General features: G+C 40.0%; 1 protein-coding gene across 1 annotated transcript in view; it reads right to left on the reverse strand.

The window, feature by feature from the left end:
- Nucleotides 1–4,700: 4,700 nt before the first annotated feature.
- The window catches only part of SPCS2 (signal peptidase complex subunit 2), a 29,737-nt gene continuing 12,429 nt past the window's right edge, over nucleotides 4,701–22,008 (reverse strand). Inside the window, exons 2-5 of the mRNA XM_003923471.4 lie at nucleotides 17,261–17,344; nucleotides 16,602–16,762; nucleotides 12,866–13,000; nucleotides 4,701–5,478 (exon numbers count right to left, since the gene is read on the reverse strand). Of these exons, the coding sequence (XP_003923520.1) occupies nucleotides 5,292–5,478; nucleotides 12,866–13,000; nucleotides 16,602–16,762; nucleotides 17,261–17,344 (567 nt within the window). The 3' untranslated portion in view covers nucleotides 4,701–5,291. The remainder of the gene's footprint in view (nucleotides 5,479–12,865; nucleotides 13,001–16,601; nucleotides 16,763–17,260; nucleotides 17,345–22,008) is intronic.

Raw genomic sequence — 22,008 nt, forward strand, 5'->3', positions numbered from 1 at the left:
TTTAAGACCATAACCATTCTTCTTGGGCTGCACCTGTGTTCTGTTGGCAGTAAGCTACCTTGAAATGAGCAGGTTTGCCTATTGCTCACTGTAAGTTTTGAGCACCCCACCCCCACCACCAAGCTTGGGGTCTGCATGTATAGGCATTCATCTAGGCCTACCTACCCTGCGGCACTTTTGGGGGTGTAGGCCATAAGAATGGCTTTGTCAGTCAGCAAGGCCGAGACTTCAAGTGACTCAACAAACGGCTAATGTTTTAGTCCATTCAAAGTTCTACATCCTTATTGCTGCCATCTTTGGGAAATCATTCATCAGCCATGGCTGGAGCCATGAGCTTGCCGCCTCATTGTCAAAACATCCTTTCTGCCTCCTACCCAGAGACTGAGCAACAACCTAAGTACAACTTGGGCAGCATGTTTCAATCCTATCTTTTGCTGCTTAGCCTCAACGTATTCTCAGGTAGAACAATGATGGACTCTCTCCTCCTCCCTCACTTGGGAATATCTGATTTGCTACCAGATCCCAGGGAATTTCTCATATCCCCTAATCCAGCCCATGAAAGTCCTTTGTTCTTTCTATTCTAGAAAACCATGTTGGGCAGGATTTCACATCTGTGACTTTTAATCCTACTTGTAAGCTAACCAGCTAGCTTGCTATGCTTTCATGGATGCTGGCAGAAGACATGAGATTCCTAGCTCAGAGACAAACAACTTTATTACTTATGGTAACAGCCAGCAACATGAGCATGTTTGTACCAGTTGCCCATAGCCTACACCCCCAAAAGTGCCACAGGGTAGGCCTAGATGGATGCCTACATATGCAGACCCCAAGCTTGAGGGGGTGGGGGCGGTGCTCAAAACTTTCAGTGAGCAATAGGCAAACTTCCTCATTTCAAGGTAGCCTACTTCCAACAGAACACCGAGGTACAGCCCAAGGTAGCTTACTCCCAACAGAACACTGAGGTGCAGCTTCACTCACATGAAGCAAGAACATACATGCAGGAACATTCAGGGCTCATGGGGGATTGCCTCTCCCAGCAGTTTCTCTTTCTCCAGTGGGTCAACTTCACCGGTATTCTCAACCAACTCTGGGGTACTAAGAGCCTGACTACTACTCAATCCTCATCAATTGCTTCTCAGAACAGTCTGTCACAAGGAAATCCCTCTGAAAGGGCTAAAGCTCTTTTATAGCAGCCAAGAAAAATCTGAGACCTTTCCTGTTGTGTCTGCATGGGTCTAAGACTGGCATGATAGACTGTAGGAGGGGTTGGCTATAAGACAGCCCAACAGTTGCCATTCTTTCTTAACAAGCATCAGGTACCCTGAGTCCCTCTATGTCCAAGTGAATAAGCCAAAGTTCCAACAATTCACCTGGTTTCTGTCCATAGAAGTAGGGAATTTCCCTTCTTTCAAGCTCATGTAGGTACATGTCTCTGTGACTATTACCTGAAAGGAGGAAGAACCTGTTGCCTATATAGGAAGAATGTTAGTAGCAACAGCTAAAATGAGGCAGACCTGAGGCTGAATGCCAGTTTAGTGGGGAAGTACCTTCTAGAGGAGAGTAAGCAACAACCAGGACATAGTTTCAGCAACTGTCTTTGAATCTGTTCCAGTACTCTGGAACCACCTCCCCAGTTCCCTATTAACAGACAATGATATATGTATGCATTTAAAACATTTTTCTGAGAAGGGGACCATAGACAACACCAGAATGCTTTCAGGGCAGGTTAATAACAAAAAAGGCTGTCAGTGGGGACAGAATATATTCTAAAAGTCTAAATTAACAGGATATTAACAGTTTTCCCTGATTTCCACCATGGAGAAAAGGTTTGGGGTATGGTGGGGCCAGCCAGGAGTGGATAAGGTAGAGAGTTAGTGAAAGATAGGGCTCTAAGCTGGGGAGGAACTGTGTCCACAGAAAAACACAACTTATGTGTATGCAAAGGGACTCTGCATCTTCTTCCATTCCCTGAAGTGTTCTGAAGCAAAGATTGTTTCCATACCTACATAAAAGCACGACAAACATTAAATACACATTAGCAGCTGAAATTTGCAAATAATGAAAAATATTAGGATCTTTTCCACTGCCCTCAGTGGCCCTCTATGTTCTAGAAAGAAGTCCATCTGAGGTAAGTGTGAGGAACTGAGAACTTCACTCATGATGCAATGGGTGTCAGGGTTTCCTGGTGGCAAGGGTGTTGCAGACTTACTAGAGGGTACAGAGCAGGACGGGGCTGAAGTAGCTACTCATGTGTCAGAAGCTAGCCAGGGGTGTGCTGCAGCTCTACAAAGTGTGTCCATGCTGACACTTGAGCCTCCAGAGGGTATTTTTTGTTCCTGTGATGAGACACTCCTAACATGCCACAAGTGCAAAGACAGGGGACCAAGTGCAACATGTAACTGGGCTGACAGCCCACTTCCTCAACAAATCTAAATTGCTTCAACTGGTTTCTGGAGTCAGGGAAAAACTTTAAAAGAGTCGTCCAAGAAGTCTCGAGTGGGGTTTATAGGCAGATTTTAGGGATATGGCACCCAACATTCTTCATAATCATAAAGGATGTTTTACATTTCCCAGAGAGTAAGGAGTCTTCATAATCTCAAAAGAATACATTCTCTATAACTTTTTTAAACAAGAGACTTCACCCTAGAAAAAGAATGGGATGTGTTCAAGGTGACAAATTAGAAAAAAGTAGTCAACAACCCAGATTTATTTTCTCTCATTTGAGGACCTATTTTCTTCTCCACTCTTTAAACACACTCCTTCCTGGAATACTGAAAAACTTATCAATAGGGTAATAAATTAAAAACATTTATACTATGGCATATTATGTAGCTATTAAAAATGAGTCTGACCTATATGTGTGTGTGTATGGGTTATCAGCCCAGCTACTTATTGCAGTTGGTCCCCGCCTTTGCACTTGTGGCATTTTAGGAGTTTCTTTTATATATGCCTCTTTTAGAATAGTTTCACTCTTGTTGGCCAGGCTGGAGTGCAGTGGCCTGATCTCGGCTCACTGCAACCCCTGCCTCCCAAGTTCAAGCCATTCTCCTGCCTCAGCCTCCCGAGTGGTTGGGATTACAGGCATCCACCACCATGCCCAGCTACTTTTTTGTATTTTTAGTAGAACGGGGTTTCACCGTATTGGCCAGGATGGTCTCAAACTCCTGACCTTAGGTGATTCACCTGTCTTGGACTCTCAAAGTGCTAGGATTACAGGTGCTGGAATACAGCCACTGTGCCTGGCCTCAGACTCATTTTTAATAGCTGCATTACACACACACACAGACGGGGAAAATGTCTAAGATACATTAAGTTTAAAACACAAATTACAGGATATATATCAGCATAATTCAATTTTTGTTTAAAAAAGCATATGTAGAGATACATGTTTACATGTACATGTAAAGAAAAAGGCACACTGAGGGAACTCTAAGGTATCATCATGAAGAGGGTTACTCACTGTCTCTATCTGCAAGCCTTGAGAGCCTTGCGTCTAACAATACAGTTGGCCCTCTATATCTACAGATTTAACCAACCATGGATTAAAAATATATTTTTAAAAAAATAAATAAAAACTAAAAAAACAAATACAGTATAACTGTTTACATAGCATTTACATCGTATTAAGTATCATAAGTAATCCAGAGGTGATTAAAAGTATATGGGCAGGAACTCCTAAGTTAATCAAGCCTTTTCAAGAGTGTCAGGCTGAAAAAAAAAAAAAGTATATGGGAGGATGTGTGTAGGCTATATGCAAATACGACACCATTTTATATAAGGGACTTGAGTATCCTTGGATTTTGGTATGCTTGGGGATGCTGGAACCAATCTCTCACAAATACCGAGATGACTGCAACTCCTCCATTGTAAAAATACAATTATCTGGTTATGCTTTCAAAAACTTTAAGAAGCTCACGGATTAGGATTATCACCTTGCGTGAGGACTGCAGGAGAAAGGAAGAGGAAACTGGAAGCTCAGAGAGAATTCCGCGACTTACCCAAGGTTTATAGGAAAGAACAGTACAGAATTCAAGGCTTTAGCTTTCTGTCCAGTGCTGTTCACAATTCCCTACTGTGTGGTGCTAGATAGGACAACCTTCCCAAGACAAACAGGAAACGTGATAAAGGTAATTCCTTACAAACTGAATATAGTGTTGGGTACTAGGCTTAGCTGGAATTGAATTTTTATAAGGCTGCAGGGAAATACTCCTGAAGGTCAAAAGATCTTGGCAAGCACCCAAGTCTTCTCTGAACATACTGGGAAAATACTGGAAAAGCTGCTGTTTTGTCTCTGCAGGACCACAAACTCTGAAGTCAGACTCCGCAGGTTTGAATCCCAGTTCTATCACTAGCTGTGTGACAATTATTGAACTTTTGTATCTCAGTTTCCTCGTGTGTAAAATGGGGAAAAGTACTTGGAGCACTTTCTGGCACAAAGTAGGGAATGTTGTTATTATTGTTATCACTGGAAAGCTAAGAGTTCCTCAGCTACAAGGGCCTCTGACAAGTAAAATAGCCTAAAAACAAAAGAAACCTATAGTAGAAAGATGTTAACACTTGCTGTTCTGTTCTTTCCATCAAGACTATGACTCCATTTTTTTCCACATCTTCCTTCCTTTTATTGAAAAAAATTTTAGAAAATGGCAGTTAATAAAAGGCACAAACAAATCAATAGGGATATAATAGTGGAAAACACAATATAAAACTAAAATGCCATTGGCTTCTTTAATTGGTTAAGAGCACAAAATGTAACAGGCAGATCTGTTTCAAACAAATTAAAAAGCTATGTGTTTTTTAAATTCTCCCCAAATCAGATATATACACACCCACAAAAATAGTGTGTGAAGGAAAGCTGTCATACACAAGAAGTTGCATCCTGAATTCAAGGAAACACATGTTGAAATAGGAATTAACAGAGTCAGCAACAGATTAATAATTTTTAAAAATTGAGTCTTAATATGCTACGTAGCCCAAAGCTATACTATATAAAGTACTGCTAGGCACAAAGGAAAGTCTGTACAGCTTTTAGCAAAACTGCTTTCCCAAAAGAAGCAAATTAAAATAATGCAATAGCAGACCAAGGAGACTACCAAGCTAGACATCAGAGCTACAACTTCTCATATCTGTGTCGGAAAATCTTATTTATCCAGAACAGACTAAAATTTCAGGACGAAACAGGGACTTTTTTAACATTTCTTACTTTACCCACTTTAAGTTCTTTTTATCTCCCCCACCCCCAAAACCAGTAACTCAGCAAGATCCAGCAGAAAGAGGGCTACTTTTAGAATTGGCTATTTTACTTTTCTTTCTGTGGCAAGACTGTCATGGAGCCTGGATATTTCAGGCTCATATGCATCCATGACCAGTGTCCCACTGTGGTCAAAAAACTTAGCAATGGACTTGGTGAACTCGGCTTCCCGCTGCTGCTTTGTTCTCCCACTGATGAACGTCAGCTTCAAGGTGTATTTGTCATCAAACCTAAACATGGAGGCAAAGATAACAAATCAAAATCCAAACACAGAGATTCAACCAGTAACAACACAGCACCAGTGTTTCCGAAGTAAAGGAGTAAGTTGGGCACAAGTGATATAGGGATCACACACATCCTTTAAAAACAAAAACAAAACCCCAGGGCTCCTAACTCTTCAAGATTCTAGTTCTGATTCTAAGGTGTTGACATATCCTCCCTGGTTTAATTACTGTGTAACTCCTTTACCTTGCTCTAGACTTTTAAGCCATGTGAACCATCTTCTCTCATCTCTGGACATTGCATCTGCCATGCTAGACAGGTCTTCCTAGCAGACCCTTCTCCCCATTTCACCTGACAAGTTCCTATTTGTTAATAATATACTCGGGCATAAACTTTTCTGGGAAAGCCTCCCAGTCTGGGTCAGATGTGTCTCCTCTGTCTTCCATAGCACCAGCAATCAATATTCAACTCAAATATTGACCTCCTATCATATGCCAGGTCTAATAATAGGCTCCTATGGTATCAACAAAATTATCTGTTGACATGATGTGTACTTGTGTTCCTCACTAGACTGGGAGTTGGTTTGTTGTGTGTGTGGTTTTTTTTTTTTTTTTGGTCTTTGTTTCCGGTGCTTGAATCAGGATTATCTAGGAGATTCTTGAGCAAAGATTTTTGTCTTAATTGTTTTGCACTCTTAGCTGGGTTTCTAGTAGGCAATCAAATTTTTATAAATAAATGAAGAGCCCTTGCTTTCAAGGATGCTCTCCAACCCCAGGCTGCCTAGTCCTTGCACTCTGTAATCAACCTAGCTCAGGTTCTACTCTGATCCCAGGCCAGGGATGCCAACTGCTTTACTAAATGAACTCCAGAGATTCCTTAGCTATACTCTAAGGTACCCTGAAGGCCACTACTACGTCCATCCATTCAAGAGGGTTTAATGACACCAACTACTGGTAGGCTGACATCCTCCCACCCTGTTTCCATTTATTAAGACATATTCAGTGGATTGTCAGGCTAATATTATCTTTAGATGAAGCAGTTTCTTGAGCCTCTATTTCTGCATATTTAAAATGGGAGAACTTCCACCTGCTTTTAGGATTACTGTCAGGACGAAAACAGTGCCTACCATTAACCAGTGCTCAAAAAAAAATTACAGCTCCTTAATAATTGTTGGTCTAGGCAGTTAACTTCCAACTTGGAGAGCTAGTGGTAAAGGTCCTTTAACTATTTTCAACACCTCAAAAGATGTTCTCAAGTTCTGACCAACTGCTGCTAATTATTATCACTGTAATTTTTAGACTTCTGTGCCCAGTTTTATTGGCAGTTACATGGCTTTGGTGGCAGTCCATGATCTGATGAGTTGTGACCTGATCCACTTTAGAAATACTCTTTAATTCAGATATTTATTTAGCCTACCTGTATGTGTCAGGCAATTTTAGATGGTAAAGATACTCAGCAGTGAATAAAATATAAAAGTCTGGCTTTTGGGTCTTTCATTTTAGTGTGTGTGAGGGAACAGACGGTATAAAAAAATAAGATGTTCTTTTAAATAGGTGGGCAGAAAAGCCTTCACTAAGCAGATGTTTGAGCAGAGCCAAGAAAGGTGAGAGAACAAGCTATCTGGAAAAAGAATGTTCCAGGTAGAAGGTGCAAAAGGCCCTGAGGCAAGTACATCTAAAGAATATCTAAAGAACAGAAAGGGGGCTAATGTGAACAAAATGAAGTGGGAGATGATGAGAGCCGTAGGAGATGAGGGGTATGTTTGTATAGGTGTGTGTGGAGTGCAGAGAACAGTTATGTATGGACTTCCAAGCCATCCTTAGGATTTCGGCCATTTCTTTTTTTTTTTTTTTTTTTTTTTGGTGTGAGATGGTATTTTATTGTGGTTTTGATTTGCATTTATTGGATCAGTGATGTTGAGCAATTTTTCACGTTTGTTGCCTGCCTGTATATCTTCTTTTGAAAAGTGTCTGTTCCTGTCTGTCGTCCACTTTTTTTTTTTTCTTTTTTATTGCATTTTAGGTTTTGGGGTACATGTGAAGAACATGCAAGATTGTTGCATAGGTACACACATGGCAGTGTGGTTTGCTGTCTTCCGTCCCCTCACCTGTATCTGTCATTTCTTTTTTTTTTTTGAGACAGAGTTTCGCTCTTGTTACCCAGGCTGGAGTGCAATGGCGCAATCTCGGCTCACCGCAACCTCCGCCTCCTGGGTTCAGGCAATTCTCCTGCCTCAGCCTCCTGAGTAGCTGGGATTACAGGCACGTGCCACCATGCCCAGCTAATTTTTTGTATTTTTAGTAGAGACGGGGTTTCACCATGTTGACCAGGATGGTCTCGATCTCTCAACCTCGTGATCCACCCGCCTCGGCCTCCCAAAGTGCTGGGATTACAAGCTTGAGCCACCGCGCCCGGCCGGATTTCGGCCATTTCTTTGAGAGAGTTTTGAGCAAAAGACTGAGCTGATGTGACTTATGTCTCAAAAGGATCACTCTGCTTGCTATCCTGGGAATAGACTATGGATGGGGAGAGGGCTGCAGAAGTCCATTACAACATCATTACAGTAACATAAGTGACAGAGGATTGTAGCAGTGGATATGGTAAATGGTCAGACAATATATTTAGATGGTAGAGCTAACAGGATTTGCTGACTAAAGGACTGAAAAAGAGGAGTCAAAATGACTCCAGAGTTTGGTAAGGACAGCACTGCCATCAACTGAAGTGGGGAAAACTGAGGGAAGAGCAGGTTTGGATGAGGGAGAGATGAGTTACGTTTTGGGTATGTTGACTTTGAGATGCCTATTAGGATCTAACATCAAATAGAATGCCGGAATATATTTAGAGTTCAGAGAAGAGGTCAAGGATGAAAATACAAATTTAGAGATTTTCATCATGTAGAGAAGAGAGGCCAGAACAAGCCCTGGTGACATTTCAAACATAAAGAAATGGGAGATGAAGAATCACAAAGGAGACTTGAGAAACTGATATTAAGGTAAAAAGAAAATTTGAAGCGTGTGGTATCCGAGAAGCCTAGTTAAAAAAAAAAAGTAATACAAGGTAAGGGCAATTAGCTGTGTCAAATGCTGCTGACAGGTCAAGTAAGAGGAGAAAAGAGAAGAAAAGAACAGATCTAGGCGGTAACACAAGAGGAAAAGGAGAGCAGAGAAACGAGGAGACTGTGTGAAGAGCAGAAGGGGAAAGAAAACCTTTTTTTTCAGTTGGGAGAAATTACAGTATATTTGTATGTCAGAAGGAATGATCCAGGAGAGGGAACATCAAGTACGGGAGACGGGATAGAATCCAGTGGACCAAGGGAGGGAAGGCCTTAGATAGGTACCTGGAAGTAGGTGAGTAGTGATGGTAGACTTAAGATGGCTTCTATCTTCCCAACAACAAAAACCTGAGAGTAAGATGGGGGAGGAGGCCTAGGAGGTCTAAGGATAGGGAAGATATGAAAGATCCTCCAGGACAGGGACAGAGTAACTAGACTATACAAGTATCATGGAATCTAAGCCAGGAAGTGAAGTGGGTTACAGATGCCACTGGGGCAGAAGAACTGCTGGGACAAGAGAACTAGAAGGAAATAAATTAGAATAACAGGAAGCAATGGTCATAGTGGGATACTTAAAACTGAAATTATTGAAGGTAATTTGTTCTGAGAATTGCAAGGTCTACTAGGGGATGTCTATGAAAATAAGTGGTTAAGACATGATAGGAAACAGGATAATGGAAAGAGAGGGAGTAAAACTGAGAGGCCAAGTTACTAGAATAACCATCTATGTAAATATGGCAATCACCAAGACTTATGAAAGGATAAACATTAGAGAGAGTGCCAATGAGCCGGGAATTATCTTCAAAAAAGTTGGTCTGTTTTTAGCTACAAGGAAGAGGCAAAGAAGTGGCACAATGTAATAACATGCATTCAAATTGGGGGTTTTAGGGAAGAGGAGGCATTGGAAGCTGCAAAGGGGAGACTCATCTTTACCTGTAGTATCAGAGTAATGAAGGCTGTGAGAGAAACACTGGCCACCATTTGCAGTCTGCAGGGGAAATATGTCCTCAGGGGTTATGGTCAGGTTTCACTTAGGACAAGAAAGAGAAGGAAATGTTCATAGAGGGAGCTAGGTTATAGGGGACTTTGTGGATGGCTGACAATGGCTGCAGGCAGAGACTAATTAGGAGGCCAAGGCTGCAGCCCAGCCCAGATGAACGTCAATTATTCACAAACTAACACATCTATGTTGCGCCACGCCCTGGGCTGGGTCTGGTTACCAAGGGGTGAGTGAGAAAGTCCTGCGTGGGCTTAGGTTTCTAGTGTATAGTGAATGGTAAAGGAGCTCACACTTTGGAGGAGGGGGCAGGCCCAGGAGGAGACACAGACAGTAAATAATTATAGCTCCATGTGGTAACTAACAGAGGTAAGCATAAAATGCTCTTAAGAATAACTAGGATCAGCCAGGCGTGGTGGCTCACACCTGTAATCTCAGCACTTCGAGGGGCTGAGGTGGGAGGATCACTTGAGGTCAGGAGTTCAAGACCAGCCTGCCCAGGATGGTGAAACCTCTGCTAAAAATACAAAAAGTAGCCAGGTGTGGTGGTGGGCACCTGTAATCCCAGCTACTTGAACCTGGGTGGTAGAGGTTGCAGTAAGCCAAGATCATGCCACTGCACTCCAGCCTGGGCGAAAAGAATAAAACTCCTCCTCAAAAAACAAAACAAAACAAAAACCTAGGACCACCTCGTTTAGATAAGGTATGTCAGGGAAGACTTCTTGGAAGTAGGAGTGAGGCAGGTTATAGAAAGAAAGCTAAGCCAGATAGAAGAATATGTCTAAAGGCACGGGGTCACTGGGAAACTTGGGCAATTCAGCATATTGCAAATTCCATAAAATTGCCAGAGTAAGAGAATCTATTTTGAGAGAGGCATAAAAGAAAGCTGGAGATGTCACTAGGGGATGAATGCTGATCATATGCTGAAGGAGTTTACACTGTATAAGGAACGTGCTGGGAGCAACAAAATCAAAGACTTTTTACAAATAGCTTGTGTTGTCTGCACATGGCAACTGGTAGTCTGTGAAATCTTTCATTGCCATTTTCACATCACATGACCTGGCAGTAGGAACAAGACATCAGAAACAGCCACTGTTAAACTACTAAATCAGTGTGTGAGGTAGGGGTGGAAGAAGACATCAGCAGAAAGTGGGGAACAGAGCAAGAACGTTCACATTTCCACTCCACCGACAATATGTCAGTTGGTAAAAATCAGTAGGAAATGTGAAAAAATCAGAACCCTTGTACAGTGCTAGTGAGATTGTAAAATAGGGCAGCCACTTTGGACAACAGTCTGGCAGTTCCTCAAACAAAGAGAGTTACCATATGATCCAGTAATTCTTCTCCTAGGTGTATTATCCAAGAGAAATGAAAATATGTCTACTTAAAAACCTGTACACAAATATGTATAGCAACATTATTAATAATAACCAAAAAGCAGAAACAATCCAAATGTCTGTCAACTGACAAATGGATAAACAAACTGGTGGAATATCCATGCAATGAAATATATATATATATATATATATATATACTTTTTTTTTGAGATGGAGTTTCACTCTTGTTGTCCAGGCTGAAGTGCAATGGTGTGATCTTGGCTCACTGCAACCTCCACCTCCCAGGTTCAAGCGATTCTCCTGCCTCAGCCTCCCAAGTAGCTCGGATTATAGGCATTTGTCACCACACTTGGCTAATTTTGTATTTTTTAGTAGAGACAGGGTTTCTTCATGTTGGTCAGGCTGGTCTCGAACTCCTGACCTCAGGTGATCCGCCCGCCTCGGCCTCCCAAAGTGCTAGGATTACAGGCATAAGCCACTGTGCCCGGTCCATGCAACAGAATATTATTTGACCATAGAAAGGAGTGAAGTATTGATACATGCTACAACGTGAATGAACCTTGAAAACATGTCACTAAGTGAAAGAAGCCAGTTATAAAAGACCACATATTGTATGATTCCATTCATATAAAATGTCCATAAAAGAGAACAGAGAAAGTAGACTGGTGGTTTCCCAGGGCTCGGGGAAGTGGGAGGACAGGGAAGGGATTAGCTAGAGTACAGTTTTTTTTCTTGAGGTGATGAAAATACTCTAAAGTTGACTGTGATAATGGTTGCAAATTATCTGTAAATACACTAGAAACTTTTGAACTATACACTTCAAATGGGTGAACTATATGATAGGTGAATTATATAATTGCTAAAAAATACATAAGTCAGAATAAAAATAAAATTAAAATGCCACTAGGTTTTAGAATTCTGCAACTCTGCTTCAGTGGCCTAGTAGAGAATGCAGATTATGATGGCTGAGGCCAAAGGCCAGCTAGGAGCCCTGTCAGGGGATAAGCAAGAACTCAGCTACAACATCAGAATGAAGGTCTGCTTCCCTTCCTCATAGATGCCTCTACAAGTTGACAATGAGAGAATCTGTATGGCACAGTTGCTACACTTAACTTCATATGTAAATAACTGTACTTACAATTTGGGAGCTACTATGCACTCGTTAAGTATAACATGTTTTTAAGATAATGACTACGAGTATTGATTCTGGTTTCAAACTTGGGCTAGAATTCCTGCTCTACCACTTTTGGGCTATATGATACTGGAAAAATTGATTTAACTTTTGGGCCTGTATTCTTATCTATAAAATGAGTGTTCTAAAATTTAAATGAGATAACGCATTTTGCAGAATACCCAACATACAGTAAATGTTCAATAAACATTTGCTATTATTATAATTGGCATTTCATCTTCCCAGCAACTCTAGGTGTCATTTTTGACCCTAATAAAGCTCAGACAATTTAAATGATTTATCCAAAGTTATACAGCTAAAAAGAAACTGAACTGGAACATGAACCTAGTTCTTGGTACCTACAAAACACACGTGTGTCAGCTGCACAAAGTTATACCTAATACTACTCAGAAATAGACTCTAGATTGTGCTTTTTTGAGTTGCCCAGTGCACTGCTTCAGAGATTCTTGATTGTACTCATGAAGAGAAGACAGGATCATAAAAGACAAGGAAGGTAATGGAGTTCTTCAAAGATAACTGATCTCCCATCTTTGGCCTTTACAGTTTTATACGCTTAATCATCTGTTAACCGGCTACAGAAAAAAGAATCATTATTCATTCTTGCACAGTTTATCCTCAGAGTATTTCTGTGATAATGCAATCTCAGAACTACAGGGCTAGGACAAACGTTCTAGATCATTCATACTCCTTTCTTCATTTTATATGACTGGCCCTATGATTCACACAGAGTAGGCACATAACAGCCTTCTGTTGATAATGATGATACGCCAGGGCAAATCCAACACGAGGATTTAAAAATCTGTAAGGATAGTCATACCTTTTAAGACTGGAGGACAGCTGCCAAATATCATCAGGATCCATTCCTGTAGGATCTTTCCTGTGGGCCACGAGAAAGATGCTCTTCTCTTTATATGAGGTATAAATGGTCAGAATCCCCATCATCACAAAATAGGTTCAAATAAAGTTAAGGGGAAAATACCAAAACATAAAAGAGGACAAACACAAATTGACAAGCAAGAGGTATAAAAACTTTCATTACAATAGTCCTAAAGATAGCTTTGTCTTGCTATAAAAACACTGAAAATTTAGCTATTTCATTTTCATCCTTATGTTTATATACCAAGAGAAGTAAGGCTCTCTGGTTAATTCTGCAAACATTTCAAAAAGAAAGAAGAGAACAAGGTACAGAGCATAAACTACCTTTCATCTTTATGTTCAAAGACATGTATAAGAAGATACCTAGTTTGTCAAGACTTTGTTATAACAGTGCTTATTTCTTTATAAAAAAAAAAAAAACTAACAGTCTTAGTGGACTTGACCATGTTCAACTGCTTTCAAAGATCATCAGAAGAAAAGAAAAGTGACTCAAATAGTTAACTATAAGAGATTATGTCAAATAATACGATTACTTCCCGTATACATATAGACTTATTATATTGTTTTTGACAGTATTAAGTACGATATATGAGCACTTACAGTTTGCCCAAAACTGGCATAAGATCTTCGTGTATGGTGTGCCATTTAAATTTCATAAGCAAGGCTGGGCATGATGACTCACACCTATAATACCAGCACTTTGGGCGGCAGAGGCAGGCGGATTGCTTGAGGCCTGGAGTTTGAGACCAGCCTGACCAACACGGTGAAACTGAATTTCTACTAAAAATACAAAAATTAAGGCCAGGAGTGGTGGCTCACATCTGTAATCCCAGCACTTTGGAAGGCTGAGATGGGCAGATCACTTGAGGTCAGGAGTTCAAGAACAGCCTAGCCAAGATAGTGAAACCCCATGTCTCTATTAAAAATACAAAAATTAGCTGGCTGTAGTGGTGCATGCCTGCAGTTCCAGCTGCTGAGGAGGATGAGGCACGAGAATGGCTTGAACCCAGGAGGCAGAGGTTGCAGTGAGCGGAGACCACGCCACTGCACTCCAGCCTGTGTGACAGAGCGAGACTGTCTCAAAAAAAAAAAAAAAAAAAAAAATGTAGCTGGATGTGGTGGTGCAGCACTGTAGTCCCATCTACTCAGGTGGTTGAGGCAGAAGAACTGTTTGAACCCGGGAGGTGGAGCCTGTAATGAGCCAAGATCGCAACTCTGCATTTCAGCCTGGGCAACAGAGTAAGACCCTGTCTCAAAAAATAAAAATAAAAATAAATGCCATGAACAGTGCTTGCTTTGGTAGCACATATCTTGGCCCTCAATCAGTATAATAATAACAAATTACTTTCTTCCCCAAGTCAGTATCCTTACCTCTAAAATTGGGATAATACTGACATTTTAGAATTGTCATGAGATTTAGAGATGAAGGAAACATGTAGTCTAGGATACAGAAGACACTTTTTTTTTTTGATACAGGGTCTCACTCTGTAAACCAAGCTAGAGTGCAGCGGCACAATCTTGGCTAACTGCAGCCTCAACGAATCCCAGGCTCAAGTGATCCTCCCATCTCAGCTTCCTGAGTAGCTAGGATTACAGGTGTGCGCCACTACGCTCATATTTAATTAATTTATTTATTCTGAGACAGAGTCTTGCTCTATCGCCCAGGCTGGAGTGCAGTAGCGGATCTCGGCTCACTGCAACCTCTGCCTCCTGGATTCAATCAATTCTTGTGCCTCAGCCTCCCAAGTATCTGGGACTACAGAGATGCGCCACCATGCCCAGATAATTTTTGTATTTTTGGTAGAGACAGGGTTTCTCAGGCTGGCCTTGAAGTCCTGGGCTCAAGTGATTTGCCTACCTTGGCCTCTCACAAAGTGTTGGGATTACAGGTATGAGCCACAACGCCCAGCCACAAAAGACATTTATAATGGTAGTCACTACTATTATAAATAAAACTGACATGACTAAAAATAAGACCTTGTTTTATTCAACAAATATAACCAAACAAATAAATTACTATCAAGGTAATTCTCTTGGGAAGCCAGATGTTTGTAATAATGTTGCTAACATTTTCAAACCTCTTTGGAATTCCCCTGGGAATTCCCCTGTCTCTACAACCTATGGCATATTCTTCCTTTGAACTGCCTTAATAGTGAAAAATTCATACTGGGATGATTCATCTGATTACTGAAAGAAGTCAAGGATCACCTGGTGCCACTTCTGGGGGCTATGATTTGGGATTCAATTTGGATAATATAATTTTTAACTAAGATCTGCTTTATTAGAGGTTTGCTAACTGCCTCTGAAGATAAATCCCCAACACAAAGTTTTAAAACGTATTTTAGGCTGGCTAGGCACAGTGGCTCACGCCTGTAATCCCAGCACTTTGGGAGGATTGCTTGAGCCCAGGAGTTTGAGACCAGCCTGGGCAATGCAGTGGGACCCTGTCTCTGTAAAAAATTTAAAAATTAGGCAGACAAGATGGCATGTGCCTGTCTACTCAGAAGGCTGAGGTGGGAGGACTGCTTGAGCCAGGAGATTATGGCTGCAGTGAGTCATGATCGCACCACTGTACTTCAGCCTGGGTGAAGACCCTGTCTCAAAAAAAAAAAAAAAAAAAAAAAAATTCAGGTAGTGTAACATTGTTTAAAAAAGTAAACTGCCAGCCGGGTACAGTGGCTCACGCCTATAATCCCGGAACTTTGGGAGGCAGAGGCGGGTGGATCATGAAGTCAAGAGTTCGAGACTAGCCTGGCCAACATAGTGAAACCCTGTCTCTGCTAAGATTTAAAAAATTAGCCAGGTGTAGTGGTGCACACCTGTAATCCCAGCTACTTGGGAGGCTGAGGCAGGAGAATTGCCTGGACCTGGGAGGCAGAGGTGGCAGTGAGCCAAAATTGCATCACTATACTCCAGCCTGGGTCACAGGGTGAGACTCTTGTCTCAAAAAAAAAAAAAAAGGAAAAGTAAATTGCCTGCCAAAATTATCTGTTTTAACAGTGATATATAATTAAGTTCTTTATATTCAGCTTCTTGAGAAAAAAATCAAGCTGTGTAGGCAACAACCACAATCTTACATTTATCATAAAAATGAGGGGAAAGGAAAACGATTATATATCAAATATAATATAAAATCTCTCATTTAATCTTTATGATAATTCTGAATGCTACTCATATTGATAAATGAGTGGTATTCAAATAATCCAAAAATAAGTAAATTTTCATTAGCACAAGATCACAAATACCTTGGATCTCAAACCCACATTCTCTAGCTCCAGAATAAGTTCTTAATTTCACTGTAATACAAACCACACTTAAAATATCCTAGAATGAGTGGCTGGAAGCAGCCAGGTCTAGTGGGAAAAGTTCTGGGCTAGAAATGAGAAGAGCTGGGTTCACTGTTACTATGTGTTGTGCTATTAAGTGCTCATATTAGGATAATGATGTCTACATTAATAACAAAAATGAATTATGATAAAATAACCATACTAAACATAAAATATCAATGACAGTTACTATATAAACTGATAGATATTTACCATATAAACATCACAGCTCATAATGTTAAATTCTAACATTAGCAAGCCCAGATATGTTTTGTTTTTTGTAGGAAGAAGTATCAGCAGATTTTTTTAAATGGTCACTTGGAAACAAACCTGAGCGTAAATAAAGGATATGATATGACGCACAAAGCCAAAACGGGTTTGGACTCTGGAAAGGGGTGCATATAATCCCAAATCAAAGCCACTATGGCAAAGAAACAGGAGATTGTACAGATGGTGAGACGACCGTCAATTAGACCAAAATTCTCCACATATTTGTATTTTTCCAGAAGTACCTAGCAAGAAAAAGAAGGAATCAGGCTAATAGGACTACTTCCTTCCCAGTTGCTTTTATTCTTGATTTCCATGATAAAAGAATCATATGAATAAGACTCAAGCCTTCTTTAAAGATCAAGAGAAAAAGTTCATCAACCCCTCATATAAAAACTTTAAACTCCTCAACTTTTCCCATAGCGAAAACGTTCTTTTCCTTTTATAATGGAGAGATGACTAATCATGTATGAATGTCTATCTTCTCTCAAGGCTTCTTCTCTTCTAGGCTAATGAATCGCAGGAACAAAAACTTACAAGCTTTCTTGAGAGAGCCAACATTTTTATTTCGACACATTTCCTCTGACTTTTTCTGTGAGAAATTTTAGAAATGGCTTTCTGACTCAATTTCTAACACTGAAAACTTCACTCCAAGTTACAAAAGGAAAAGATATTCCAGGAGAGATGGCCATCAGTTGTATAGGGGGTTGTATATACTAACCAACCCCTCCTCAAGGAAGTACCTTTTTGGCAGAGTCATCCAAAGAGTTTTTCACGGCTGATCCATCCCACTTGTCAATTTTTACAGGCTTATCGTCTATCTTCCACTGTAAAACAAACAGAAAATTTGTGCATCTAGAAATCTGGCATCTTAACAAAAGTACACGAACCGCTTTCTTAAGAGCATCCCTCATGCATACATAATACTTACTCTCTGTCTTCTGATGTTGCAGAACTAAAAGACAAAACTAGCTATTCTGGGCACACTCCTATGGAGTAGCCCTGCAAGAAGCAGTTAAAAAAAAAAAGACCAAACAATTAAAAATCAGGTTGAAGGAGACTAGGTCACTAGAATCAGGTAGTACTCGTGATATTGAGGTTGCCAGTCTCCATACAAAGAATACAAAAACAAGTCCAGAACCAGAAGACGAATATGGGCTGCAGAGACTGTAGATGTAAACCTGCATATCTCACCTTCATTTTACCCAAATGTGAGTATAAAAATTACTCTATTTGTTCATTCTTTAGAAAATACAGATACATGAATTTACAGACACTAACAAAATGGGGAGGATCTCCTTTAATATCACTTTGTCAGCTAACAACTTTTATTATTTTACCAGCATGTCTTAACCTTTAAGATAACAATTCCAGTATAGCCTGTTGGAAACAATGCTAAATTTTCAATTACAAACCCAGTCTCAGACCCAGTCCCATCAGGAACTGTGTGGACAAACTCTGCTTCTATTTCCCTTATCTACAGAGGTTTAGAAAGTTTCCCAAACACTGCTATTCAGAGGCAAATAATTCTTACTCACTGCTCATATAAAAGTTCAAAATGTTATAGCACCTACAAACGGAATTTAGCACCCTGAATTCAACTTCCCACTTACGGGAATTTTTCTGTAACTGAATACATGTGAAATGATATACAAGCCTAGGTATTGCAGCATTGTTTGTAACAGTGAAAAGCTGGAAGTAACTCAAGTGCTCATTTATAAGGGGATTGGTTAAACAAACTACAGTACATCCAGATATCTTATCAGGGTAGAGAAATATGGGGAGGAGTAAGACTTCTCTATGTGTACCTCTAAAACACTTTAACCATGTGAATGCATTACACAGCAAAAAATTTTCTCAAATCCAAGTATTTAAGTGAATGTAGCTTTAGAGGAACAGGATGCTACAAATAATCTGATAAACCTGTTTTTTGTAGATCATTAATGGCCAACTCTTAATTTTTTAGATCAAGTGAACAAATATTATATTCCATAAAGATTACAAACCAGCTAGCAATCCAAAATTCATTTGGATTAAGAATGGATTACTTTACTGAAAGACAGGGAATGCCATATTTATCTTTCTAATTGAACACAAGTACAGAGATACTGCCTATAAGAAATAAAGAGATGGCAGTGGTGAGTACCTCCTGTCCCAGATACTTGGGAGGCTGAGGTCGGAGAATAGCTTGAGCCCAGGAGTTCGAGTCCAGCCTGGGCAATATAGTGAAAACATGTCTCTAAAAATAAATAAATAAATAAATAGAAATAATAAAAGAGAGATATGGGATAAAAAAAATAATTGTAAAGATTTTAAACAACTATAGACATATAATTCATCAACCTTAATTTTTTTTTTTTTTTTACTGTGGTTCTATATATTATAATATAAAAGAGATAACCTGTTTTGTGAAGTTTGTTGGGAGAAATAACATAAGCTAAAAATTGCCGTAAAGTGATTAAAAGTCAATCAAGTTTTTTTCCGTTTTGTGCCTTATCAAAGCAAAAATTTTTGAGAAAATTACTCATGGCAGCATGCTGTAATATTGACTGCCATAGACTGCCAGCCTACAAATCAAACATGACATCTTATTTTAAAGATACAAACTGAACAAAAAGAAATTAGCAGGCTTTCCAGCTAGATAGCTTATTTACACTGTCAAGTAAATCTCACTTTGAAGACAAACAAAAGAACCAACTTGTGGAGCTAAACTCACAATAGAATTTGAACTATTTGTGAAATAAAGTCATTTAAAAATTATGGGTCATTCAAAAACAAAAAAATCATATTCTCAGAGACCTAGCCACACTTCACTGCCTGCACTACATCACAGAAAAGAAACTTGCCTTTATAAGACAGAGGATAACGTCTTAGCAATTTAGAGAAATAAAATGCAGAAGCAGCCATTACAATGTATTGAAATAGCCTCAGCTCTAACTTCACTGCCTGGTACTTAGAAGCAATCTTCAGTAAGTGGAACAGAAACATTTCCAGTGAATTATATGAATTCACGAGAAAGGTGACTTCATAGTAACGCAGCCCATTTCAAAGCAAGCAGTATCTCCAATACAGTACAGAGAACCATTTGGAAAAAGGGGAGTTGCTATTAGGTGCTTATTTTTCTGATTTTTACTTCTCATCATGCTCAAAAACTGCTCATCAACTAAAATGTATGCTACTCCTCATGTTCTCTCTGCTACTACCTGGTATTTTAGAAGCTGTCTTTTTTTTGGCCTCATTTTTGTCTTCCTCAACACTAAGCGCAAAATTGCTTTCCTTTTGTAATAATAAAAAGAGAAAGCATAGGTTAGTTTCTTCTATGTGGGATCTCACAGGATAAATTACAAAGAAGGGCAGTGTGTAGAAATAAGTGAACCTGGGTCTGAGACTGCCATCTTTAGCAAGGCTTGTTTGCAAGGTTGGCCCTTGGCAGGCATCTGACAACTGGCTGATAAACAGTTCCCTACACTGATATGAATACATTCCCTCAGTGATAAGAGTGGCTCACTTTGCCTCAACTGTTTGTATAAGTGATGTGATTTATGTTGAACACCGTTCCTTCTGGAAATCTAGAGAAACTTTTTCTGTATGTTGCCAGTATCTAAAATTTCAAGATGATATCCCTTACACAGGTCAATTTTCACTCACTGTAAAACTGTCGACACTCATCTTTTTCTTGCAGCACTAAGCAGACCCTCAATCCAGAAACCAATGTCCTTCAGATTAGAAAACTAGAGTTCAAAGATGTTAAGTGCCATCCATCTAGTAAATGACAAATCAACAAAATTCTTTAGGGCTCCATGACAAATACATGGCTCATTATCAAACTGTCTCTTCTGGTCACGTGCGGTGGCTCATGCCTGCCATTCCAGCACTTTGGGAGGCCGAGGCGGGTGGATCACAAAACGAGGTCAGGAACTCAAAACCAATCTGGCCAACGTAGTGAAATCCCTTCTCTACTAAAAATACAAAAAATTAGCCAGGTACGGTGGTGTGTACCTGTAATTCCAGCTGAGGCAAGAAAATTGACTAAACCCGGGAGGCAGAGGTTGCAGGGAGCCAAGATCATGCCATTGCACTCCAGCCCGGGCAACAGTGCGAGACTCCATCTCAAAAAACAAACAAACAAACAAACAAACAAAAAAACCTAACAGTGACATAAACTTATTTTTACTTGCCTTAATCCCTGAATTCAATCCCAAGGCAGACTGTGGCCTTATTCTCAAAGGTGTACTGTACCTCAAATCACAAGCTGACTGGATTTTGGCCAGGCGTGGTGGCTCACACCTATAACCCCAGCACTTTGGGAGGTGGAGGCGGGCGGATCATTTGAGGTCAGGAGTTCCAGACCAGCCTGGCCAACATTGTGAAACCCCGTCTCTACTAAAAGTACAAAACTTAGCCAGGTGTGGTGGTGCACACCTGTAATCCTAGCTAGGCAGGAGAATCGCTTGAACCTGGGAGGTGAAGGTTGCAGAGAGCCAAGATGGCCCCATTGCACTCTAGCCTGGGTGACAGAGGAAGACCCTGTCTCAAAAACAAAAAACACAAAAAACCAAGCTGACTTAATTTAGACTAAATACAAATGTATACAGGTAAATTCTTTTTTTCCTTAGCCAACAAGGTGAGTTGTTATTATCCAAGGAAGAATGGAATCAGGCTACTTGTATTCCTATGCTCACTTTTCCACTTAATACTGGAAGGCATTGGGCAAAGAATTTAAATCTCTCTAAAGCTTTATTAGTTTGCTCAATTGTAAAATGAAGATGGCGAAAGTGCCTATTTCACAGGTAGGTATGAGAAGTAAGTAGTATAATTACAAAACACAGCACAGTGCACAGTGCCTGGTACCTAGCAAGCACTTAATAAAAATTAGCTATTGCTGTCGCTATTAATTATATAAAACTATACAATACACTGCATCATGGTTACCTGACTGTATGTATTATCTCCCTCATTAGGTAACAGGGACTACACACTTTTGTATTCTCGGAGACTGGAATACAATATACTGTCAATAGCTTTTTTTTTTTTTTTTAATGTCTAAAGCCTTATAAAGAAAAAAAGGGAAGAAAGAGATTTCTAAAATGTTACTCTCCAGTTTAAGTTTAGCAAACGTAGACACAGTCAGAATGATCTCCCTTGGTTCTTATTCACAGAATTTCTTCAATGGATGGAGGGCAGACGGAAGGTATAAACATAGTCACCATTTCCTGAATGCCTAACATGTGCATAATCCCTACAATAACCCTACAAGGTAAAATCCTCCTTTTACAGATAACACTAGGGGTTTAAAATCTTGCCAAAGGTGAAAGGTAGAAAGTGGTAAAGCCAGGACTCAATCAGGTTTTTATGACTTCAAAACTTATACTCTCTCACTATTCTACACTTCCTTCCCATGAAGTGCAAGGAAAGGAATTATTAGCCATCAGAAACACAAAAGAACAGGAAGCAAAGAGATCCTGAAGTGACAGCTATAAAATTTATCTTG

This window comes from Saimiri boliviensis, chromosome 6, assembly GCF_048565385.1.
Source record: "Saimiri boliviensis isolate mSaiBol1 chromosome 6, mSaiBol1.pri, whole genome shotgun sequence".
In the NCBI taxonomy this organism is placed as follows: domain Eukaryota; kingdom Metazoa; phylum Chordata; class Mammalia; order Primates; family Cebidae; genus Saimiri; species Saimiri boliviensis.